Source organism: Callithrix jacchus, chromosome 9 (genome assembly GCF_049354715.1).
Source record: "Callithrix jacchus isolate 240 chromosome 9, calJac240_pri, whole genome shotgun sequence".
Taxonomy (NCBI): Eukaryota; Metazoa; Chordata; class Mammalia; order Primates; family Cebidae; genus Callithrix; species Callithrix jacchus.
In genome coordinates this window covers 114,707,465-114,732,455 of record NC_133510.1, presented here as the reverse complement: position 1 = coordinate 114,732,455, position 24,991 = coordinate 114,707,465, and the positions used below count along the sequence as shown (strand labels likewise).

The 24,991-nt window shown below is 44.0% G+C and overlaps 3 protein-coding genes across 15 annotated transcripts in view; 1 reads left to right on the top strand and 2 right to left on the bottom strand.

Annotated features, from left to right (window-relative positions):
• TMEM116 (transmembrane protein 116) overlaps nucleotides 1–8,238 on the top strand; it is a 213,908-nt gene extending 205,670 nt beyond the window's left edge. For 9 of the 11 annotated variants that reach the window (XM_078337337.1, XM_078337338.1, XM_078337336.1 and 6 more), the window contains 2 exons: nucleotides 4,634–4,818; nucleotides 7,821–8,238. In XM_078337337.1, the coding sequence (XP_078193463.1) occupies nucleotides 4,634–4,818; nucleotides 7,821–7,914 (279 nt within the window). In that variant the 3' untranslated portion in view covers nucleotides 7,915–8,238. The remainder of the gene's footprint in view (nucleotides 1–4,633; nucleotides 4,819–7,820) is intronic. The other 2 variants (XM_078337342.1, XM_078337343.1) reach the window with 2 other exon arrangements.
• Nucleotides 8,239–10,973: 2,735 nt separating this feature from the next.
• LOC100388841 (disintegrin and metalloproteinase domain-containing protein 1-like) lies at nucleotides 10,974–13,895 on the bottom strand. The gene is given in 3 exon segments (XM_009004669.5): nucleotides 10,974–11,607; nucleotides 11,610–13,457; nucleotides 13,460–13,895. Coding segments are annotated over 3 exon segments (2,661 nt in total). The 5' UTR covers nucleotides 13,749–13,895; the 3' UTR covers nucleotides 10,974–11,083.
• A 5,586-nt stretch (nucleotides 13,896–19,481) lies between these two features.
• Nucleotides 19,482–24,991, bottom strand: part of MAPKAPK5 (MAPK activated protein kinase 5) — a 34,669-nt gene continuing 29,159 nt past the window's right edge. For 2 of the 3 annotated variants that reach the window (XM_017976383.5, XM_035257663.3), the window contains 4 exons: nucleotides 23,498–23,628; nucleotides 23,103–23,224; nucleotides 21,973–22,077; nucleotides 19,482–19,924 (listed from right to left, as the gene is read on the bottom strand). In XM_017976383.5, the coding sequence (XP_017831872.1) occupies nucleotides 19,830–19,924; nucleotides 21,973–22,077; nucleotides 23,103–23,224; nucleotides 23,498–23,628 (453 nt within the window). In that variant the 3' untranslated portion in view covers nucleotides 19,482–19,829. The remainder of the gene's footprint in view (nucleotides 19,925–21,972; nucleotides 22,078–23,102; nucleotides 23,225–23,497; nucleotides 23,629–24,991) is intronic. The other variant, XM_002753020.7, reaches the window with a different exon arrangement.

The window sequence follows — 24,991 nt, the reverse complement described above, 5'->3', positions numbered from 1 at the left end:
CTGTTTGTGTCCTCTCTTATTTCGTTGAGCAGTGGTTTGTAGTTCTCCTTGAAGAGGTCCCTTATGTTCCTTGTAAGTTGTATTCCTAGGTATTTTATTGTTTTTGTAGCAATTGTGAATGGCAGTTCATTCTTGATTTGGCTCTCTTTAAGTCTGTTATTGGTGTATAGGAATGCTTGTGATTTTTTCACATTGATTTTATATCCTGAAGCTTTGCTGAAGTTGCTTATCAGTTTCAGGAGTTTTTGGGCTGAGATGATGGGGTCTTCTAGGTATACAATCATGTCATCTGCAAATAGAGACAATTTGGCTTCCTCCTTTCCTATTTGAATACCCTTTATTTCTTTTTCTTGCCTGATTGCTCTGGCTAGAACTTCCAGTACTATATTGAATAGGAGTGATGAGAGAGGGCATCCTTGTCTAGTGCCGGATTTCAAAGGGAATGCTTCCAGTTTTTGCCCATTGAGTATGATATTGGCTGTTGGTTTGTCATAAATAGCTTTTATTACTTTGAAATACGTTACATCAATACCGAGTTTATTGAGGGTTTTTAGCATAAAAGGCTGTTGAATTTTGTCAAATGTCTTCTCTGCGTCAATTGAAATAATCATGTGGTTTTTGTTTTTGGTTCTGTTTATGTGATGAATTACGTTTATAGACTTGTGTATGTTGAACCAGCCTTGCATCCCTGGGATGAATCCTACTTGATCATGATGGATAAGTTTTTTGATGTGCTGTTGCAGTCAGTTTGCCAGTATTTTATTGAAGATTTTTGCATCTATGTTCATCAAGGATATTGGCCTGAAGTTTTCTTTTCTTGTTGGGTCTCTGCCGGGTTTTGATATCAGGATGATGTTGGTCTCATAAAATGATTTGGGAAGGATTCCCTCTTTTTGCATTATTTGGAATAGTTTCAGAAGGAATGGTACCAGCTTCTCCTTGTGTGTCTGGTAGAATTCGGCTGTTAACCCATCTGGACCTGGGCTTTTTTGTGTGTGGTAGGCTCTTAATTGCTGCCTCAACTTCAGACCTTGTTATTGGTCTGTTCACAGTTTTGGCTTCCTCCTGGTTTAGACTTGGGAGGACACAGATGTCCAGGAATTTATCCATTTCTTCTAGGTTTACGAGTTTATGTGCATAGAGTTGTTTGTAATATTCTCTGATGATGGTTTGAATTTCTGTGGAATCTGTGGTGATTTCCCCTTTATCGTTTTTTACTGCATCTATTTGGTTGTTCTCTCTTTTCTTTTTTATCAGCCTGGCTAGTGGTCTATTTTGTTGATCTTTTCAAAAAAACCAGCTCTTGGATTTATTGATTTTTTGAAGGGTTTTTCGTGTCTCTATCTCCTTCAGTTCTGCTCTGATCTTAGTTATTTCTTGTCTTCTGCTAGGTTTTGAGTTTTTTTGATCTTGCTCCTTTAGCTCTTTCAATTTTGACGATAGGGTGTCAATTTTGGATCTCTCCACTCTTCTCATATGGGCACTTATTGCTATATATTTTCTTCTAGAGACTGCTTTAAATGTGTCCCAGAGATTCTGGTATGTTGTGTCTTCATTCTCATTGGTTTCAAAGAACTTCTTTATTTCTGCCTTCATTTCATTGTTTATCCAATCTACATTCAAGAGCCAGTTTTTCAGTTTCCATGACACTGTGAGGTTCTGAGTTAGTTTCTGAATTCTGAGTTCTAACTTGATTGCACTATGGTCTGAGAGACTGTTATGATTTCAGTTGTTTTGCATTTGCTGAGGAGTGCTTTACTTCCAATTATGTGGTCAATTTTAGAGTAGGTGTGATATGGTGCTGAGAAGAATGTATATTCTGTGGTTTTGCGGTGGAGAGTTCTGTAAATGTCTATCATGTTTGCTTGTTCCAGGTCTGAGTTCAAGCCCTGGATATCCTTGTTGATTTTCTGTCTGGTTGATCTGTCTAATGTTGACAGTGGGGTGTTAAAGTCTCCCACTATTATTGTGTGGGAGTCTAAGTCTCTTTGTAAGTCATTAAGAATTTGCCTTATATATCTGGGTGCTCCTGTATTGGATCCATATATATTTAGGATTGTTAGCTCTTCTTGTTGTATCAATCCTTTTACCATTATGTAATGCCCTTCTTTGTCTCTTTTGATCTTTGTTGCTTTAAAGTCTATTTTATCAGAGATGAGAATTGCAACTCCTGCTTTTTTTTTGCTCTCCATTTGCTTGGTAAATCTTCCTCCATCCCTTTATTTTGAGCCTTTGTGTATCCTTGCATGTGAGATGGGTCTCCTGGATACAGCACACAAATGGGTTTTGGATTTTTATCCAATTTGCCAGTCTGTGTCTTTTGATTGGTGCATTTAGCCAATTTACATTTAGGGTTAATATTGTTATGTGTGAATTTGATACTGCCATTTTGATGCTAGTTGGCTGTTTTGCCCATTAGTTGATGCAGATTCTTCTTTTTGTTGATACTGTTTAGCATTTCGTATGTTTTTAGAATGGCTGGTACTGGTTGTTCCTTTCTATGTATAGTGCCTCTTTCAGGAGCTCTTGTAAAGCAGGCTTGGTAGTGACAAAATCTCTGAGTACTTGCTTGTTTGCAAAGGATTTTAGTTTTCCTTCAGTTATGAAGCTCAGTTTGTCTGGATACGAGATTCTGGGTTGAAAGTTCTTTTCTTTAAGGATGTTGAATATTGGCCCCCACTCTCTTCTGGCTTGTAGAGTTTCTGCCAAGAAATCTGCTGTGAGTCTCATGGGCTTCCCTTTGTGGGTGACCTGACCTTTCTCTCTGGCTGCTCTTAGTATTTTCTCCTTCATTTGAACCTGGTGAATCTGACAATTATGTGCCTTGGGGTTGCTCTTCTTGCAGAATATCTTTGTGGTGTTCTCTGTATTTCCTGGACTTGAGTATTGGCCTGCCTTGCTAGGTTGGGGAAATTTTCCTGGATAATGTCCTGAAGAGTATTTTCCAGCTTGGATTCATTCTCTTTGTCACATTCTGGTATACCTATCAAACGTAGGTTAGGTCTCTTCACATAGTCCCACATTTCTTGGAGACTTTGTTCATTCCTTTTTGCACTTTTTTCTCTAATCTTGGTTTCTCGTTTAATTTCATTGATTTGATCTTCGACTTCGGATATTCTTTCTTCTGCTTGGTCAATTCGGCTGTTGAAATTTGTGCATGCTTTGCGAAATTCTCATGTTGTGTTTTTCAGCTCCTTCAATTCATTCATATTCCTCTCTAAGTTGTCCATTCTTGTTATCATTTCCTCGAATCTTTTTTCAAGGTTCTTAGTTTCTTTGCATTGGTTTAGAACATGTTCTTTTAGCTCACAGAAGTTTCTCATTATCCACCTTCTGAAGTCTGATTCTGTCATTTCGTCACACTCATTCTCCGTCCAGCTTTGTTCCCTTGCTGGTGAGGAGTTTTGGTCCTTTGTAGGAGGCGAGGTGTTTTGGTTTCGGGTGTTTTTCTCCTTTTTGCGCTGGTTTCTTCCCATCTTTGTGGATTTATCCACCTGTCTTCTGAGTAGTTGCTGGCTTTTTGATTGGGTCTCTGAGTGTATGCCCAGATTGTTGGTGCTGAAGTATTTCTGTTACTTAGTTTTCCTTTTAACAGTCTAGCCCCTCTGCTGTATGACTGCTGAGGTCCACTCCAGTCCCTGCTGCTGTGGGCTCCGCCCTTCTGCTGTGGGCTCTGCCCTGCTGTTGTGGGCTCCGCCCTGTTGGCGGAGTCTCTCTGTTATGGCGGTTGCCTTGGCAATGGGCGTGTACCTCAGCAATGGGCATGTACCTCAGTAGGGGCAGAATGCCTCGGTAGTGGTGGATGCACCTCCCCCACGGAGCTGCACCGTCCTGTATTCAGCTGTGCCCGCAGTGAAACTCTCAACCCCAAGCGTTTCGAATCGCCGTTTTGTTTGTCCCTGTGGGGGTGGGACCTGCCGAGCCTGATCACCTGGCTCCCTGCCTCAGAGCCCTTTCCCCTTCTTTTTTTTTTTTTTTTTTTAAGTTGAACGGATGACTCTCTCCCAGGTGTTTTAGTCGCCTGCTGGTAGGGCACCGGGATCTGTGTGATTTCCCGTGCAGGGGCCCACTGCACCGGCTCAAATGTCACTTCCCGGGAATCTCGTCTGGCTCAGTCCCGTTTAATCAGATGGATATGCTAATCTGCCCTCCCAAATCTCAGATTGCTGGTTTAACAGGGCACCCAGATCAGCGCATTTTGTGCGGGGTGCTGCTGCGCTGCGGCGCTGGACGAAACCGCAGGCGCAAGCCGAGAGGGCTGCGCTGGCTTCCCATGACTCTCCTACACCTGGGAATTTCCCCGTTCTGTGGGCAACAAAGATCCGTCTGGAAATGCGGCTAGGACTCACCCTCTGCGCCTTCAATGAGAGCTGCAATCCCGAGTTGTTCCTACCACGCCATCTTGGAAAAAAACCCCGAGTCCCAGTTGTCTAGCTTGGGCAGCTGAGTGGGCGATGGAGTCCTTGACTGAGTAGCTGGGAGGGAGGAGACACTGAGGTCAGTTGTGGATGTGCTTTGAAGTGCCTGTTGGAGATGGGTTAGAAATGTTTGGCTGGCCCCTCTGAGCTCCAGGATGGAGGCCTGGGTGGGAGGCAGTGCAGCAAGTCACGCCCTGTGCCTTCTTCCCATTCAGCCTCGGCCTCACCATGTACATAAGGAGCTGTTTCCAGTCCTCCTGTCTCCAGTGGGTGTGGAGGACAGCCTTCCTGAAACACACCCAGCGCAGGCACCAGGTGGCCCACCAATGGACCACCTTGGAGGCAGCACCTACAGAGCGGTGATTTTCGACATGGGCGGAGTTCTCATTCCTTCTCTGGGGTGAGTTGTTGCTGGTGAGCTATTCATTCTGTTTCACTTTGGGGGGCCTAGGGTGGCGGTGGGAAAATGGAGGATGATCAGGGAGGCAGAGGAGAACACTCAGGCAGCAGTGTGTCCCAGCTGGCCGTGCTCTGGCTCTTGAGTCAAATTTTAAGCACCACTAGGTGGCTGAGTGTGTTGGGTGCATGGTTCAGCTTCTCCAAATCTTACTTTCCTCATCATTAAATGAGAGCTACTGGTAGTGCCTTCCTCCTTGGGATTTGGTGGAGAGTTATCCATGGGAAGCACTTGCTTAGCACAGTGATTGCTCAGTGCATCCTAAATTCTCAATCAATGATGAACTGCTATGAGTACTGTGATTAGAATTTAACCACCGAGACAGGGCACAGTGGCTGAGGCCTGTAATCCCAAAACTTTGGGAGGCCGAGGTGGAAGGGTCATTTGAGCCCAAGAGTTCAAGAGCAGCCTCAGTAACATAATGAGACCCCACATCTACAGAAATTTAAAAAGTATCCAGGCACGATGACACACACCTGTAGTTCTAGCTACTCAGGAGGCTGAGGTGGGAGGATCACAAGTCCAGGTGGTTGAGATAAAAAAAAAAAGAAAAGAAAACAGCTGGGCTAGGTGGCTCACACCTATAATCCTAGCACTTTGGGAGGCCAAGGTGGGTAGATCATGAGGTCAGGAGTTCGAGACCAGCCTGACCAAATGGTGAAACTCTCGCTACTAAAAATACAAAAAAAAATAGCTGGGCATGGTGGCATACACCTATAATTCCAGCTACTTAGGAGGCTGAGGCAGGATAATTGCTTGATCCTGGGAGGCGAAAGTTGAAGTGAACTGAGATTGCACCACTGTACTCCAGCCTGAGCAACACAGCAAGACCCTGACTCAAAAAAACAAAGCAAAACAAAGAATTTAATCACTTTTCCTTGGGAACTGTGCTACTTCTGAAATCTAGATGCTGAAATTCCCCCTTTGATCACAGTCCTCCTCTCTTCTCCCCCACTCCCTCCAAACCTGCTTCTGGACCGACAGGGTCAGGGTCAGCTCTCTGGTCTCTGGTCTTCTCTTTGCCAGCCCCTCCCTGGTTTAACTTCTTTTCTACTCAGTTCAGCTTTTATTAGTTAGAGTTGTTTTGGCTTCAAGCAGTACAAAACCTAACAAAACTGACTGAAACAAGCTAAAGTTTCTTTCTCTTGCACACAAAAGCCCAGGTATGTGGTCTGGGGCACTGTGTGATGTGCTCTGTGGGATCAGGGACTCTGGCTCTTTCTATCATGTTACTCTGCTGTGACTTTTCATTTCCACTCTTACCTTGTGGTCTGTCTTGGCCGTCTGACCTGCTATCACATTCTCATGCCAGCCAGCAGGAAGAGCAAAGGGTCAGACAGCTACCCCTCTCCTTTTGACCTTCCGTGGTGGCTGGTTGGCTAGTTCTCCATCCTAAATCAACCCAGGCACTGGTTTTCTATGCCTGCTTGTCTAGGCTCTCCAGCATTGCTGACGAAGTTACTCAGCCGTGCGAACTGGCTGCACAAGCTAGTTTCTGAGCTCCAGCCTCAGCTAGGCCCTTGATGCTGCGCCTCAGCTTCTCTTTTCCTTCACTCACATCTCTCTCATGTTAACCTCAGGGCTGCTCCAGACTGTCTGCTCCCCCTGCTCCTTACTGCCCCCAAATATTCCCACTCTGCAGACAGCCAAATCTATTCTTTTACAGAGAACGTACAGACTAAGCCTTAACAATACAGTGAGACCCCATCTCTACCAAAAAAAAAAAAATTTTTTTTAAATCAGTGTTGGTGCAAGCTGTAGTCCCAGCTACTCAGGAGGCTGAGGTGGGGAGATCCCATGAGCCCAGGAGTTCGAGGCTGCAGTGAGCTAGGATTGTACCTCTGCACCCCAGACTGGCAACAGATTTTGGGTTTTTGGTTGTTTTTTTTTTTTTTTTTTTGAGACAGTCTCACTCTGTCACCAGGCTGGAATGCTGTGGCATGATCTCAGCTCACTGCAGCCTCCACCTCCCAGGTTCAAGTGATTCTCCTGCCTCAGCCTCCTGAATAACTGGGACTACAGGCACATGCCACCATGCCCAGCTAATTTTTGAATTTTTAGTAAAGATGGGGTTTTGCCATATTGGCCAGGATGGTCTGGATCTCTTGACCTTGTGATCTGCCCTCCTCGGCCTCCCAAAGTGCTGGGATTACAGGCATGAGCCATCGCATCCGGCCAACAACAGGCTTTTTAAGAGAACCTGCTCTAAGAAAAAAACGTGGGGAAGAACGTAAAGATCACTGGACAGAGAGTTTTTTTACTTTCTCCAGAATATTTTAAGAACCAATTTACACTGGGCACAGTGGTTCATGCCTGTAACCCCAGCACTTTGGGAGGCTGAGGCAGGCAGATCACCGGAGGTCAGGAGTTTGTGACCAGCCTGGACAACATGGCAAAACCTCATCTCTACTAAAGATACAAAAATATGCCAGATGTGGAGGGGCACACCTGTAATCCCAACTACTCAGGAGGCTAAGGCAGGAGAATTACTTGAACCCAGGAGGCAGAGGTTACAGTGAACTGTGATCATGCCATTGCACTCCAGCCTAGGCGACAGAACAAGATTTCATCCAAAAAAAAAGAACCAATTTACTTCCCTTTATTCCCACTGCATTCTCTCACTCAAATGATTTCATCAGCCTCCTAACTCCTCTCGTGCCTCTGGCTCTCTGGATTTTACAAAATCCTCTCCAAGCTCCAAATTGCCTTTCTATACCACAGATGTTGTGGCTGGACATGGTGGCTCACACCTATAATCCCAGCACTTTGAGAGGTCAAGGCAGGCAGATCAGTTGAGCACAGGAGTTCAAGACCAGCCTGGTCAACATAGTGAAACCTCACCTCTACGAAAAATACAAAAAATTTACAATTCATGTGAAAATTTATAAATATGTCCAATTTCCAAACATCGTTTCTGAGAACATCTACTCAAATATCTGTTCTAGGCAAAGCATGGTGCTTTACACCTGTAATTCCAGTACTTTGGGAGGCCAGAGCAGGAGGATCACTCGAGACAGCGACTTTGAGACCAGCCTGTGAAACATAGTGATACCTCTCATTTCCAAAAAAAAAGAAAAATATAATTAGCCAGGCATGGTGGCATGAGCCTGTAGTCCTAGCTGCTTAGAAACTGAAGCAGGAGGATTGCTTGAGCCCAGGAGTTCAAGGCTGCAGTAAGCCATGATGGTGCCACAGCCCTCCAGCCTGGGCAACAGAATTAGACCCCATCTCAAAAACGAAAGAACAAAAACCAAACACTTGTTCTAATCTTGGTTTCCCATATTCAACATGGGCTTGTAATCCTGAAGCTCAAATCAGTCATAAGGATAAGCAAATAAAATCTTAAAAGTCCACTACAAAAAATCTCCTCAGTTGCTAAATTTTGTGACATCTTTGTCCAATGCTCTGTTGGCTTCATTTTGTCATTTCCAATTATCTACTTGCCTTCTGGTCCTTAAAGAGCTCTATTAAATCAGCCAAGAATAATCATTCCACGTATAAATCATTATTTATATTGTGATTCCCTTGTCCTTGATGTTTTAAATATGTGATACTCATTCTGTTTCATTACGGTCACCATCAGCATGCCCACTGTGAGGGTTACCCCTTCCGTAACTCCCCAGTTCGCTGTACAAGTGCTTTTCTCAGACATTTTCACTTCTTTTTCAAAAGCCTCTAATACAAGTTTACATTTGGAGACCTTTTTGTTTTGTTTTGTTTTTTGAGACAGAGTCCCGCTCTGTCGCCAGGCACCAGGCTGGAGTGCAGTGGCGCGATCTCGGCTCACTGCAACCTCCACCTTCTGGGCTCAGGCAATTCTCCTGCCTCAGCCTCCCAAGTAGCTGGTACTACAGGTGCACGCCACCACACCCAGCTAATTTTTGGGTTTTTTTAGTGGAGACAGGGTTTCACCATGTTGGCCAGAATGGTCTTGATCTATTGACCTCGTGATCCGCCCACCTTGGCCTCCCAAAGTGCTGGGATTACAGGCGTGAGCCACTGGAGACCTTTAATTCCACAGCTTCACTTTTGTTCTCAAAACTCTCAAGTGCCTACCAACTGATAGCAGGGGTTCTTTCTTTTTTATTTTGTTTGGAACCAGAATCTCACTCTGTTGCCCAGGCCGAAGTGTGGTGGTGCAACTGTGTCTCACTACAGCCTTTAACTCCTAGGCTCAAGGGATCTTCTCGCCTCCGCGTCTGAAGTAGCTGGGACTACAGGTGCATACCACCATGCCCAGCTAATTTTGTAAAATTTTCCTGGTAAATTTTTTCATGTTGCCCAGACTGGTCTCAAAGTCCTGGATTCAAGCCATCCTCTCACCTTGGCCTCCCAAAGTGCATTATGAGTACAGGCGTGATATCACCAGGATATCATGCTCAACCTGATATCCCGGTCTCCCACCATGAATTTTGATCTTTTGGCATAAAACTCAACCTGGATTTGATTATCAGAATCAGTCCTGAGTCCTGTGACCTGGTTTTCCGGCCTGCTTTACTTGTAGTCACGTATCCACAACTGAAGACTTCATTTCAGATGTTGCTCCGAAGTTTTTATTCCACTCACTCAGAGAAACTAACGTAAGCTTTTGAAAGCAGACAGCAGGTGTTATCCTTTTGTTTGCTCTGTTATCTCGCATAGAGTGGGCAGTCAGAAGAGGGGCTCGGCAGCATATGCTCGGGGACTGATGCTTAGGATCTTCCCTGAGACAGAACATTTGCTCAGTCTGTAGCTCTGTTGTTCCTGAGAAAGATTTTGCATGTGCCATGCCTAGAGACTAGCAATCCCCATATTTTGAGGTTGGCTCTGGTTAAATCATTGACTTGTCTTGGCACCTACCACAAGCTGGGCCCTCAGAGCTAAACAAGATGCCAACCTTATTGCCAGCCATGCTGTCAGGATGTAGTAGGGGGAAAGACTCTTCAATCCATAATGACTACACAACACCATAGGTTCATGATAGGATCAACATTCATTTGTACAACTCTGGTTTCGTTAGAGTCACTGAGGATGAAGCCATGTTCTGGGCAGTTAAGGACATGTCTTTTCCCTCACTTCTTTTTTTCCAACTGAAGAAAAAGGCTCATGAGGCAAGGGATTCACTCATTCCTGGGGAGGGATGCAGGTCCTGGCTAGCTCTCGGGCAAACTTCAGTCTGTTTCCTCATGTACAAGACGGAGGTTTCACAGGGCAGTCGGGAGGATTAAATGAAGACAGTGAATATAAGGCGTTTAGCACACGGCCTGGCACAGAATGGAGAATGTTACTGTTATATTCACTGGGTCCTTACTTCACCGAAAAATGACTACCACATTGAAAGTTCTGTTACTTGTAATTTGAGATGTTCCTATCAATTGTCAATAAACAAAAGATGAACTGCAGTAGAATTATTAAGACAAAAAAAAAAAAAGAAGAAAGAAATACTTCAAACGTGAACTCAACACTCTTGCATCCTACCTAGGTTGTCTTCCCCTCTTCTATACATCCAGACCGAGTATGTGAGATGTCCCTGGATCAGGTCTAGGCCCTTCCACAGAGCCCCAAAATAAAGGATCCCAAGCACTAGGCTGCTTGGAGTCTGGAGTGATGATTCATGTAGATAAAAACATTTTATTTATTTAAAATTACCTATGTTTCTTGAATAGAAGCAGACAGGGCATATTAGTATACTCGATCACAGCAATAACATTCCTGACATAATGAGCCGCGACTACTGGGATGAATAACCCAGTCACGTCAATATAGGCATGGATAATCAATAATACATTATGTCAGATCATGTGAATGAAAGTTTATATGCCCTGAAAAGCAATTTGGGTGACTCAGAAATTGGCCCGACTGAAGCAAGAGATTCATAACACTGACCCATGAGAAAAGCTAAAGTTATTTCATGAAATTTGAAACAATAGAAATATAGTACATTGTATATACAATTTTATGTATCAAAATATAACAAGTTTACTAAAATGAATATTGTAGGTGGAGAAATCCCTCTTCGTACATTAGTATGCTTCTACACAGTCAAGTCACAGCCTCTGTAGACACCAATTCTCATTCACATTTGCTTCTATAAGCTTCCTATTACCACTCAATGCTTGACATGTTTGAGATATTTGGCTTCATCCTCACTCTTCTCCTTTAGCTTTTCCTGTCTTTCATCTACTTCCTCTTTTGCTGCCAGCTCTTCCTGGGCATCTGGTAGAGGGGCCTACTGTACTGGTGGCACCTGTGGTGGGGGGGCAGCTTCTGGTGGGGGGGCAGCCTCTGGTTGGGGGGTAGCCTCTGCTGTTGGGGACTCTGCTGGTGGGACAGCCTGTGGTGGTGGGGCTTCTTCTGGTAGTGGGGCCTCTGCTGTTGGGGCCTCTGCCAGTGGCGGGGCCTCTGCTGGTGGTGGGGCCTTTGCTGGTGGCAAGCCTTCTCCAGGTGGTAGAGCCTCCTCTCCTGGTGGTGGGGCCTCCTCACCTACTGGTAGGATTTCCTCTGCTGTTGGGACCACATCTTCTGAAGTCAGCTCTGATTCCAATGTTGTCTCCGTTGATGACTCCTCTACTTCAGCCACTGATGTCTGCACTTCAGAGAAGAGGTAGGACATTGTAAGTAGAGTGCACAATAAGACTAGAAGAAACAGGGGGACTAGTACCACTGCCACTTTATAGTATCGGTCTTATCCTGCATGTTGACCACGAGCATGACTTTCATGACCACTTGCATTGTTGTCAGTAACTTGAACTTCGGAGGGCCGCTGTCCACACTACCTCCGTTTCCTGGATTTTTACAGTCAGGAGGAGCAAAACCAAGCTCACAATGGCAGTGCCTTAAATTGTTGCAAACTCCTTTCCCATGACACGATTCCTCTGGTCTGCAGTCATACAGGAGTACAGAGTGATGGACGCAGGAGTAATCCGTGCAGACTTTGTTTGGGGCACAAGAAGTGCCGATGTGCACATCTCCATCATCAGGGATATCAGTAATGTTATGGGCATCCATGCTCCAGCACCAGTCATCGTCATGAGGGACCTGGATGATTGTATGTTGAGCTTTGAGTCGTGGTAAGGATTCAACACCTGTACATACGAGTTTCCCACAAAATACATTATCACTTGAACATGTAACATACTTTTGCTGATCCTCAGTGGGACGTCCACAGTTTCCAAACCGGTCTCCTCTGGTATTCATTGAAATGTAACAGTCTTCTGGGGCAGATCTTGCAGGGTACCCGTATATATTCACACATTGCTTATCGGGGTTCTTACACTGACCCGCAGAGCAATAGTGAATTCTATCACACAGCGTGCCATCTTGCTTGTAGCTGTCTGCAGGGCATTCTGCAGAGCTCCCGTCACAATATTCTGGGAGGTCACACTCATCCTGAGTAGGACGACATAAAAGCCACTTCCTTCTGAAAGAGCAGTCCTGGCAGCAGAGGCCATGGCTGCACTCAGCATTCTCCTTCAGAGTGCATGTGGGATCACAGCATGGGTCGAGGTCACAGGCAGAACCACAGTCACACTGCTCCGTGTCCTCCACCATGCCATTTCCACAAGTGGAATCCCTACGCTTGCGGGCCCTGGGCCATGGCTTGTTAAATAGGCAGGCCCCTTTGTGTTCTCGAAGGAACTGGTAGAAGTAGTAAGAGCTGCAGTTGCTGAAGCCACTTTCTTTTGTGATATTTTCATGCATGAGGCAAAAATGCTTATCTTTACAAAAGCAGGCCGAGTGGTCGTGCTGAATACCCAGGTTGTGCCCGAGCTCATGGACCATGAGGGCTGCAAACAACAGCACATCTTCATGATGGAAGGATTCAACAGCTGCTGCAAAACTGCTTGAGCAGGCACCACTGAGAAAGGCCTGGCCCGTATTCTGTCCAGGATGATGCCCAACGATCATGTGGGCAACGTCATGCTTCGCACGACGGAAGAGCATCTCTTGTCTCCAGCGATTGAAATTCCTGAGTGTGACTTGCAAGTCCACTGCGACCTCTATTAGTTCCCTCTCGGTCCAGATCTCCATTCCAGCCAGCACCACCTCTGTGTTTATTCCCCTGGTGAAGCTGTTGGCCAGAGCAATGACATCCACTACTCTCTGGACCGTCTCATTGACGTTACTGCCCCACATCTGGAACCTCTGGTTGTTGACCACAACAAACATTTCCACGTACTTGGGGTGTGACCACAAGTAGGACAGCACCTGTCGATCATAAGGCTTCTTGCTCCCTTGTTGCCAGCTAGTGGACACCACATGGCTATCTGTGGGAGCGACACCGCAGGACACTCGTGCTTGATGTGCCATGGTATATAACACATGTTCAAACCGTCTTGAAGACTCCATGGGCTCAATGCTGTAAGATGTTTCCTCCTTGATCAAGATGCCCCTGAGACCTGCACAGGTGTTGACAGAAACAAAAGAACCTGACACTCCTTCTATGTAGCCTTCACAGTGGCAGTCGTGGGAGGTAAAAGGTGATTCTTGCCCCAGGATGCCACTGTGGTAACTGTAGACTGGAAAGTTATTCACAAAATGGCTTCTCTTCACCTTCAGGTGTACCAGGTGTTTCTGGCCTTCCATAAATAATAAGACAGTCCTTCTACTGGGCTCTCTGCTCCCTGGACTGTCAGCCTCTTTGGAATAATTATTTCATAGAAAGCATAATAGACTGATCCCAGGTGACAGCATATGTTTGGTACAAAAATCACCAAAAGCATCAAAATCTCTAACCTGATACATGAAGGTCCTTGTACTACACCCAGCCTCAAGTTCCACTTCTGTGGAGCCCAAGTCTGAAACTTTATCTTAGCCTCCTCCAAGGCCACTTGGTTTTTCCATAGAGAAAGTATGATGTTGGCAAAGTCTTTTAATACTGCCCCCAGTGACATGGCCCAAATAAATAGTTAATGATTGTGGACCTACGTCCATCAGCAGAGCTCTCCCTCTCACAGATCCTTGGAAGCTCTGGTGTTAGTCTCAGATGTATGCTGGCTCCCTTATTGGCAGTTCTTGCCCAACTCTGAGTATTACAGAACTTCAACTGAGTTTCTCTTCCTGCTCTCTCCTGGCCTTCAGTAGTTTATTTAGTATGTCTCCCTTCCAGCAGCAACAACTTTAATCTTCCTTACTTATGTTCCTTTTTCCTTCATGGAGCGATATTCCAAGTAGAAAGCCTGTACTGACCCAGCCAGTACTATAACTCAGGCAAATTATTCTTTATCCTTAGCTCAGGCCACACAACTTGATACCCATTAACCTGCTCATTCTTTGAAACCCAACATTCTGGCAGGGTGTCGGGGGAAGGGGACAGGGCTTCTCTGGGGATCTCTGAAAAGGACAGTTCTTTGTGGCCCACTGCCTCTTTCTCTCATTTCTGCGGTTTTCAGGGTACCGTTTCTCAGTTCAACTCTCCTTTGTCAGTGTCTGGCTTTTTTTCTTTAATTCAAGAAAATCTGTATGCGGACATCCAAGTTTTCCTACATTATCGTTGGTTCATAACAGATGAGTTTAGACATTTCATACCTGCACAGAAAGATAATCTTCTCTACCAAGTTTTCCTAATGCACAGATATATTATGTGTTAAGTAAAATGGGCTGTTTCACCGCAGGAGTACATAAAGGATCAGGGTCAAAGTTCAGTTCCTCCAACTGCCGCAACATAAAAATAAACTGTGGGGTCAAAATAAACTGACTAACCAGGTGTCTAGTTAACGTTTCAAGAAAATAAAACTGGTCAGGTGTGGCGGCTCATGCCTGTAATCCCAGCACTTTGGGAGGCCGAGGTGGGCATATCACCTGAGTTTGGGAGTTTGAGACCAGCCTAACCAACACAGAGAAACGCTGTCTCTGCTAAAAATACAAAATTAGCTGAGCGTGGTGATACATGCCTGAATTCCAGCTACTCAGGAGGCTGAGGCAGGAGAATTGCTTGAACCCAGGAGGTAGAGGGTGCAGTAAGCCAAGATTGTGCCATTGCACTCCAGCCTGGGCAACAAGAGTGAAACTCCATCTCAAATAAAAAAATAAAAAAATAAAAAATTAAAAAAAAGGAAAGAAGAGAAAACTGGGCTACATAAGAACTTTTAAAATATTTCTTTCGTTTGGAACTAAAATTGACCTGTAATGTCTGTGGAAGTCCTTGAATTTGGTTTTGATGTCAATTTCCTCGGTGTATTTAGCAGTACAAATTTAAAAGGAAAAAGGCCCGATGCATCCATTCCTTACCCAGTTATTCTGTGCATTTTAGATGAAGAAAAATAAAGTTGTACATTTTTTATCTTGCATAAATATTTTACCATAAGTCAGATATTTACATGAGACCTTTCACATGAGATATGACTACCAAAAGGAATATAATGGTACTTTAAGATCTTAACAGCATGAGAGCAGATCAATTTATTCACTCTTCCTATTAAATAGGTAATTCCTAATACAGATAATAAAATGTATCGTTAGCATCTAGCAAGAAAATGTATACTGTCACAAACCCACTAAAAAAATTTACAGCAAGAAAAGTGAAATTATTTCCAGCTGTATTTCTTCTTGTGATTTATGTAAGAGCAAATCTTCTTAAAATTGTATTTCAAAAATTATCACAGGTTTTAGGGTGTTTTGCTGTGTCTTAACCAAAATAGGCAGGGTAAATCAGGTTAAGCCATTTGGTGGCATAAAAGAAGATTCAATAATGGAAGAACATTCTACTCTTTAAATAATTAAAATGAAATATCCAGTTTTCTAATTCTCAAATTGAAACACATTTTCTTCAATACATGCACATACACATACCCACACACAAGACCTGATTTAATCTTTCGGCTTCTTTGACCAACAATTACCATTTCTTCAACTCGTTTTTTTCTCTAATGAATACAAGCAACATAAACTCTTTTTAGTAGTTCCATGGTGGTTTGCACTTGTAATCCCAGCTATTCAGAAGGCTGAGGCAGGAGGATTGCTCGAGCCCAGGAGTTTGAGTCCAACCTGGGCAACATAGCAGGATCACATTTATTTATTTATTTAGTTTTTTTTTTATTTCTGAGATGGAGTCTCTGTTGCCCAGGCTAGACTGCAGTGGCATGATCTCCACTCACTGCAACCTCTGCCTCAGGGTTCAAGTGATTCTCCTGCCTCAGCCTTCTGAGCTGCTGGCATTACTGACATGCACCATCACACCTGGCTAAGTTTTGTATTTTTGTAGAGGCAGAGTTTCACAACGTTGGCCAAGCTGGTCTTGAGCTCCTGACCTCAGGTGAGCCACCGACCTCAGGTGAGCCACCCGCCTCAGCCTCCCAAAGTGCTGGAATTACACTCGTGAGTCACCACGGCCAGCCTTATCTGTTTCGAGCAATAAATTCTGACTGGCATTCTATGCTCATGCATTAGAGAGATACAAGTTTTACTACATCAAGCCAACTTTTATAACTATGGTAAATCTAAAGGTATTTGATTGATAAGTAATGGCTTTAATTACTACATAATTAGTAAATCATGTAGGCAAACAGGGGAATATAACGTGCTGCTTTATAAGAACTGTTTTTATAGTGTTATGTTTCCACAGGTATAGGTGTTAGGCTAAAAAATGCAAGAAAGACACCGTTTCACTTCCAGTTATGTGCAGATTTAGAGTAGCAAACATGGTGGTTATGTTAAAGCAGAATTTACTACTGGACTGGGAATATACAAACAAAACTCCACTCTGAAGACCAAGCCATGCTGAGTCTTTCAAGGCACACTGTTGCATTACAACAGCGGGGGTATCCGCTGCTGTGTTCACAAACTTCCAGCTTGGTGCTCATTTGGACATGTCTGGACACAGCACTTACATTGAAGGCCACATGAATTCAGCTCGAAGTGACTGCAGCGTGGGCAACAGATGCTCAAAGGAAGCTTCATTTTCGATACCTTTTTCATCACACCTAAAATTCAGCATACACTGAAGGGGGAAAAAAGTCATCCTGAGCCTTTTTAGAAGACACCCAAGTCACAAATTTAAGAAGTTACTGATAAACTGGATATGCTAGAAAATTCCTTCAAAGAAAAAGGAGAGTAACAAAGGTAATTACTGACTTTCTCTCCCCATGGAATACTGAACTTCTGCCCTAAGATAGGAAAACTACAGTTGTTCTAATATTACACAAGTGTGGAATTTTCCTAACTGTAAGAAGTAATCTGTAAGATTTGCATTTCACTGGAAAACACAATAGGCACTTAATTCAACTCTCAGCCAAGTTTTCTAGTCAGAAAATTTAAAAACATTGTTTTTTTCCTGTGGCCTCTTAGATTTTGCCATCATGAAAAGTATTCAGGTCAGGCACAGTGGCTCACGCCTGTAATCCCAGCACTTTGGGAGGCTGAAGCAGATGGATCACAATGTCAGCAATCAGAGACCAGCCTGGCCAATATGGTGAAACCCCATCTCTACTAGAAATACAAAAATTAGCCAGGCATGGTGGTGCACATCTGTAGTCCTAGCTACTCAGGAAGCTGAGGCAGGAGAACTGCATGAACTGGGGAGGGAGAGGTTGCAGTGAGCCAAGATCACGCCACTGCACTCCAGCCTGGGTGACAGAGACTCCGTCTCAGGGGAGGTGGCGGGTAAGTATTCAATTCTCCTTACAGGAAATCCATTTATAACACTTATTAGTCACCTAAGATTAGTAAACCTTATCTCAAAAAATAGCTTTTAATTACAAATTTTCCAAGATAAAAAGGAACCAATGTAATAAGGTAATTCTTAAGACACTTTGTGTTTTTATCGTTTATTCCCACAGGCAGTCACACACATACGGGGCATACTAACCAAATGTCATCCTGAAGACTCAGGGTGGAAGAATTACTCAGCACAGTGAAGGAGTTAGAAAAATAAGTTGCTGGTGAGATCAATTTTTTTTTTTTTCCTGAGACAGAGTTTTGCTCTTGTTACCCAGGATGGAGTGCAATGGCGCGATCTCGGCTCACCGCAACCTCCGCCTCCTGGGTTCAAGCAATTCTCCTGCCTCAACCTCCCTAGTAGCTGGAACTACAGGCGCATGCCACCATGCCCAGCTAATTTTTGTATTTTTAGTAGAGATGGCGTTTCACCATGTTGACAATGATGGTCTCGATCTCTTGACCTCGTGATCCACCCGCCTCGGCCTCCCAAAGTGCTGGAATTATAGGCGTGAGCCACCGCGCCCAGCCAAGATCAATTTTGATTGAAGAGAATGCAATGAGAAAAAACTGAGTAACAGATGACTAATCCTGTCTCTCTGCCCTGCAAGTTGAAGTGTACCTGCCAGTTTTTCTATGTACCATGAGTACCCACCCAAAACTCTTCTTCATACACACACACACACACACACACACACACACACGAAAACTGGTTATGGAAACCCATATGCACAACAGAAAACTGCAAAAGGACCTAGCCTTATTTTCAAACAGCTGCTCTCTGAGTCAAAACCATGCTTCCTGAAAATGAAGAGTAATAAGCAAGATAAATGAAGCCCAGAGGATGCCAACACAAAACCAGGCAGACATAGTGAAGAGAAAAAGGGCAGCCTTATGGGAAAAAAAAAAAACTGGATCATCTTACCTGATAATCCAATAGGGCTACTTCAATTATATGTATATTTCTCAGACTAATTATTCCAAAAAGAGGACCAGAGGAACAGGGAAAGGAAATAAAGGAAGGCTGCAGGGAAGGGGAAAGGACAAAGCAGGGCCCCCTGGAAGGGGAAAGGGAAGCTCCAGTTAAACATACAAAGAATATGCCGGGCTCGGTGGCTCACGCCTGTAATCCTAGCACTTTGGGAGGTTGAGGCAGATGGACCACAAGGTTAGGATCTCAAGAACCATCTGGCCAACATGGCGAAACCCTGCCTGTATCAAAAATACAAAAATTAGCCGGGTGTTGTAGCAGGCACCTGTATTCCCAGATAGGAGGCTTAGGCAGGAGAATCACTTGAACCCTAGATGCAGAGGTTGCAGTGAGCTGAGACTGCACCACTGCACTCCAGTTTGGGCGACAGGGTGAGGCTCTGTCTCAAAAAAAAAAAGAATAAACACAAGAAAATATTTATTTTTTGAGATGGAGTCTTGCTCTGTCACCCAGGCTGGTGTGCAGTGGCACGATTTCAGCTCACTGCAACCTCCACCTCCTGGGTTCAAGAGATTCTCCTGCCTCAGCTTCCCGAGTAGCTCGGACTACAGGAGTGTGCCACAATGCCCAGCTAATTTTTTGTTTTTTGTAGAGATGAGGTTTCACCATGTTGGCCAGGCTGGTCTCCATTCTCTTGACCTCGTGATCTGCCTGCCTCAGCCTCCGAAAGTGCTGGGATTACAGGTGTGAGCCACCGTGCCCAACCCTGTTAGATTTAAGAAACACACCAGTACCCTTTTAACAAATATGACAGAAAGGAAATGTTCCTGCTTTTCTCTAGGGAATTAGGGGCAGGAGCAATGAGGGCTCAGCTTCTTCTTCCATCATGAGCGCTGGCTCCCCAAGCTCAAGTATGCTTCCTGTGAGTTCCAGCAGGCAGTCTGCAATGACTGATCCACAAAAATGTCTTGACAGTAGAGCTAATCTAGCAATGGTGCGGAAAAGAAATACACAGGGCAACTAAAACCAGATGCCACAGTCCTTGATTCAACTGTTTACTAATCAGAAAGGTCAGCATAGTCAGTCCTTCATCTTCTGCTGGCAAGTGGTTTTTGTATACTTTATTACAAATAAAACAATATTGCTTGACAGCATCATCTGTCATCTTACAAATATACGACTACACAGTCCTAAATAGTCTATCTCTAGGAACTGAGCTTTTCTTAAAAACAAACAATAACTATACTATTATTAAGTCCTGCACCTTAAATCTATACAGCAACTTTAATAAATGTGGAAATGAAATGATTTATTAATTTACATAAAATTACTTTATACATTAAACAATAATTTTTCAAATTGTTACAAAAAACAAAGTTTGAAGCTGTCATTATTGGGATTCATGGGACGTAGTTTGCTCTTCTATCACCTGCTTCACAATTTCTGCCAGTTTTAGTCGATCTACTTTATCTGTGAATCCACGACCTGAAAGCCAAAAAAAAGAACCAGGTCAGTCCTCAAACTCTCAGAGAGGTGGCAGACTTTTGACAGAGACCAGTAAGGTCCATCTTACCAGTATCAAATTTGCCCTCACCAGTGGAGAAACCACCCCCACCACTGATCAAAAGCAGTTCAGATTCCCTATTTTTCAGGTAGCAATTGTACAGTTCCACTAACCTGGCAGTAAAAATCCAAAGCTCACCACAACATAAAAGCAAACCACAAAGAGAGACAAGATTTTTGTACTGCATACAGCTGACAAATGACTCATATCCAGAATATAGAAAGAATTCCTATACATCTATAAGAAAGATACAACTCAGTGAAAAAAAAAAAATGGGTAAAAGACTTGAATATGTACTTCAACAAAAGAGGAAATCTAACTGGCCTATAAACATTTAAAAAGTACATCAGTGATCAGGGTAATGCAAACTAAAACCACATTTCAATACCAGCTACATTTTAACCAGGATAACAAAGATGTTTTTAAGACAATAGCAACAGTTGGTATGGATGTGAAGCAACCCCAAACACTGCTAGTAGGAGTTCATAAATTCATACAACCACTTTGAAAAACTGGCAGTAGTACCTACTAAAGCCAGGCAGATGAAGACCTCCATGAGCCAGCAATTCTAATCCTATACACGTAAGATAGCTGAGTTCATCAAAAAACACATACAAGAGTATTCACCACAGCCCTTTTCTGAATTTCCCAAACCTGGAAATAATCCTGAAATCCATTCAACAGTAGAATCGAGAAATATAGCACATATTCATAGAGTGAGAATGAATGATCTGCTGCTACACAACATGGATGGATCTCACAAATATAATGACTAAAATATAAGTGACTAAAAGAAGTCAGACAAAAAAAACAGACTTGTCTGATTCCATTCACAAAGAATACAAAATCAGGACCATGATTACTCTTGAATGGAAGGAGGGAGTGACTGGAAGAGGACCTCTACATGATCTACATCTACTACAAACTTTCATCTACCACATGATCTAGGTAGTGAACACTACAGAGTGTGTTTTCTGTCAAAAGTTTTCACTTTGTGAAAATTCACTGAAGTCCATAATTTGTATGTGATCACTTTTCTAAAATGACATTTCAAGTTTTTCTTAAAAAAAAAAATCCCAGGGAAGTGAGTCTCCTCCAAGTATACGAATGGCCAGGCTAGAACTTTAGATTTCTTATGGCATGTCTACGAAACAAGTGAGGCAGGCCGAGCACAGTGGCTCATGCCTGTAATCCCAAGACGTTTGGAGGCCGAGGTGGGTGGATCACTTGAGGTCAGGAGTTAAAGACCAGCCTGGCCAGAATGGTGAAACCCCATCTCTACTAAACAAAAATACAAAAACCAGCTGGGCATGGGTGGTGTGCACCTGTAGTCCCAGCTCCTTGGGAGGATGAGGCAGGAGAATCGCTTGAGCCCAGGAAGTGGAGGTTGCTGTGAGCCAAGATTATGCCACTGCACTCTAACCTGGGGGATAGAGTGAAACTCCATCTCAAAAAAAAAAAGTCAGTTCAAGAAATACATCTCTACCTTATTTGCTTGCCTGGGGGAAAAAACTTAACCAGCAGATTTGGCAAACTTTCTCCTCTTTGGTGAAACAGCTTTTCTCTAAGCTAAGCAGATCAGCAGGGTGGACCCGCTGGCACTTTGTCCTCTTTATCCCCTTCAGCATGTGTTGCTCCTTAATGACCTGGTGAACAGTCCAGGTATCTGGGAGTTCTGAAATCTGGGTTTTTTAACCCAGGCAGTGTGTGATGGGGGCTTTGCAGTGTTGAATCTGCAACACACAATTCACTTGAACTCTGGAAAATAAGTGAAAGGGCCAGACATCCAGATATGCCTGGCAGTTAATGTAGAGCTAACCGGCATTCCACAATGCTCCACTCACTCTCTAGCCAGCCTCACTTCACTTCCAGACAGCCGCAGCTCAGGCCCGGAAGAGATCCTACAACAATGTTCTAAACATAATGACTTGTCTGCATTCCGGGGAAAGGGAGTGATGAAGGCTCCTACCATTCCAGCTGAAGCTTTGCAGGGTATCTCTTAGGAGTTTGCATTCCCGGTTATACTTCCAAGCCTCCTGCATTACTTCATTCAGTTTCTCATCTTCATTCTCTCCTATTGGTAAGGATGAAGAGGAAGTTGCATTTTTCCTGCAGCATCATGGGGTTTTAGTGTGAGAGATGGAAGGACGTGATGTCCAACTGGTTGAAAAATAATGACTGAGTTTGCAAAACTTCACCGGACAAGCGCTTTACTGCTAGTCCCTATATTATGTAGACCACATCTGGTATTTGGACTCTTTTACTGTGACATCCTCATACAAATCCTCTGATGGCCCCAGAGTCTTATCACTGGGGGATGGGAAACAGGCTATGGCAGACCCTACTGCTGAACAGAAGACACCTGGTCAACTGAAGACCAAAAGTGGGAGAGTGGGCTACCTTCTTTCTCCTAAGCTCATTTCTTACTTTAGAAAGCTATCTGATGGACACTACATGAGTTCTCTTAAAACCCAAGGAATCTAGGGAGACAGATAGGTCAACTCAACCGTTTTCTGGCCTAATACGTGAAGTATCTCATTCATCTGATGAGAATAGCCCCTCACATCCTGTTGAGTGGAGAGAGAATATAATGAAATAAAGCTTTCACTCCAAAGGACCCACATGTAAGTCACTCTGCCCATGATAAGAGTAGCAGCAGGAGCTGCTTCTCAACTAGGGAGGTGTTCTCATATTTATGAGTTAATGGCAGCCTTGCACTCTAAAGGCTCTAGAAATACTGAACAGCCTGCAAAGAGATTCAGACCCTACCCATACTTTCCATTCTCCATCCCCCAACTTGTGCCCTTGTTGTAAAACTAAGAAAACACAAAATGCATGCTTGCCCCTGACACTGCCAATTAAGTCTAAACTAAAAATTTCACAGACAACCAAAGGAGGGGTAGAACTTAACTGCATTTCTGAGCTCCCACTGTTCAATCTAGTGGGCACAGACGACCTTATATAATGTACTTTTCTTATAACACAAGATGAAACAACCCAGAATTAAACCATTCCTTTTGCCATGTGCATGCATACGCCTCCCCCACCCTCTCTCCACCCCACCTCCCCTGCACACAGAGGATTAGTAAATGGTGTGACCTTTACCAGCCTGGGGTAGAATACACTGAGCAATCACATCTCGGAGTTTTTCCAAAGCAACATTGGAATCCTCAGCTCCATTCTCATGGTCGTGGATATAGACACTGTCCTTTGGCTTGGTGCTTTAAGAGTTTGAGGGAGAGGTAATGACAACATGAGACCCCAAAAGCCAACTCTGGACAGATATTAACTCTAAACATAAGGCAACGTATTTCAGCAAAATAATGATAGAGTATGTCCAACTCCTGATTCTATTTAAAGAGCTTATCCTCTCCACCCTCTTGAGAGGCCAAAGAAAGGGAGACCCTTGGCCGAGCAAGTTAAATTTCTTAAATTTCAGAACCCAGTACTTAGCCATTCTAGCCATGAAGAATCAAAGAAATAAGCTCAGTTACCCAAGTAACTTCCTCTTCCGCAGAATGGGGTTGTTCACTGAGTGCAGGGGTTTGAGGCTGACTTTCAGATCCTGAATTCTCATGTTGGCCAACTGTTCCGCATGTGCCTGCTGGATTCCTGCAACCACTGCCTGAATGCAAACACTGCCGTCAGTTTTTCATATTCATTGCTGGGCACCTAAAAAGCCAGTCTAAGAAAGTGGAAAGGAAAAGCTCAAGGTACTAAGAAGGCAATTTCACTCTTATACTGAAGGAATATAAATATTTTGATAAGGCGGAGGACTCTTCCGCATGGATCAGCAGGAACCAGGGAACACCAGGCCAACCAAAGGTCCCACAACAGCTAGCCTTTCTTCCCTGGTCGGGAGACAGAAATGCAAGTAAGAAATACCAGCAGGACCCCCACTCACAGCCACTGCTGATCGGAAGCGTAAAGAGAGGCACATATGGACATCAGCAGAAAGGCTGGCAGGCTGCTGCCCAAGAAGCCTTACAGACGGGACTGATTCACCATCTCACATGGTGGGCATGGCCAAGCCTGTGGCCACATTGTCAAGGCCACAGCCAGTCAAGTAATTTACAGTGAGAAATAGCTGTCATGGAGTCGAACTCTTGAAGTTTGTGCTTTTATGAACACTGTATGCTCTCATTATGGGCAGACCAAATCAACAGAAGGCTTCATAGGAATATGATCCCATTTTTGTATTTTAAAAGAAGGACAAACTGTATATGTGTGTGCGTATCCCAGAAAATGATCAGAAAGTATACATTAAGCCACAGATTACCTCACCTCTGAGGGCTGAGACTGTGGCAGGGGAATGAAAGGGAAATTTTACTTTTTCTTTTAATACCACTGTATCATCTGAATTTTCAAAACAAAATTTGCAAATGTTTTCTTTTTTTTTTGAGATGGAGTCTTGCTCTGTCTCCCAGGGGCTGGAGTGCAGTGGTGCAATCTTGACTCATTGCAACCTTTGCTCCCAGGTTCAAGCAATTCTCCTGCTTCAACCTCCCGAGTAGCTGGGATTACAGGCATGTGCCACCACGCCCAGCTAATTTTTGTATTTTTAGTAGAGACAGGGTTTCACCATATTGGCCAGGCTGGTCTCGAATTCTTGACCTCAAGTGATCCACCCACCTCAGTCTCCCAAAGTGCTGGGATTACAGGTATGAGTCACTAAGCCTGGCCAAAATTTGACAACTTTTAAAAGTAGTTACACCTATAGTCCCAGCATTTTGGGAGGCCAAGGTGGGCAGGACACCTGATAGCAGGAGTTCGGGACCAGCCTGACCAACCCATCTCTACTAAAATTACAAAATTATCCGGGTGTGGTGGCACACACCTGTAATCTCAGCTACTCAGGAGGCTGAGGCAGGAGAATGGCTTGAGCCTGGGAAGCGGAGGTTACAGTGAGCCAAGATCACACCATTGTACTCCAGCCTGGGAAACAAGAGTAAACTCCCATCTCAAAAAAAACAACAACAACAGTAGTT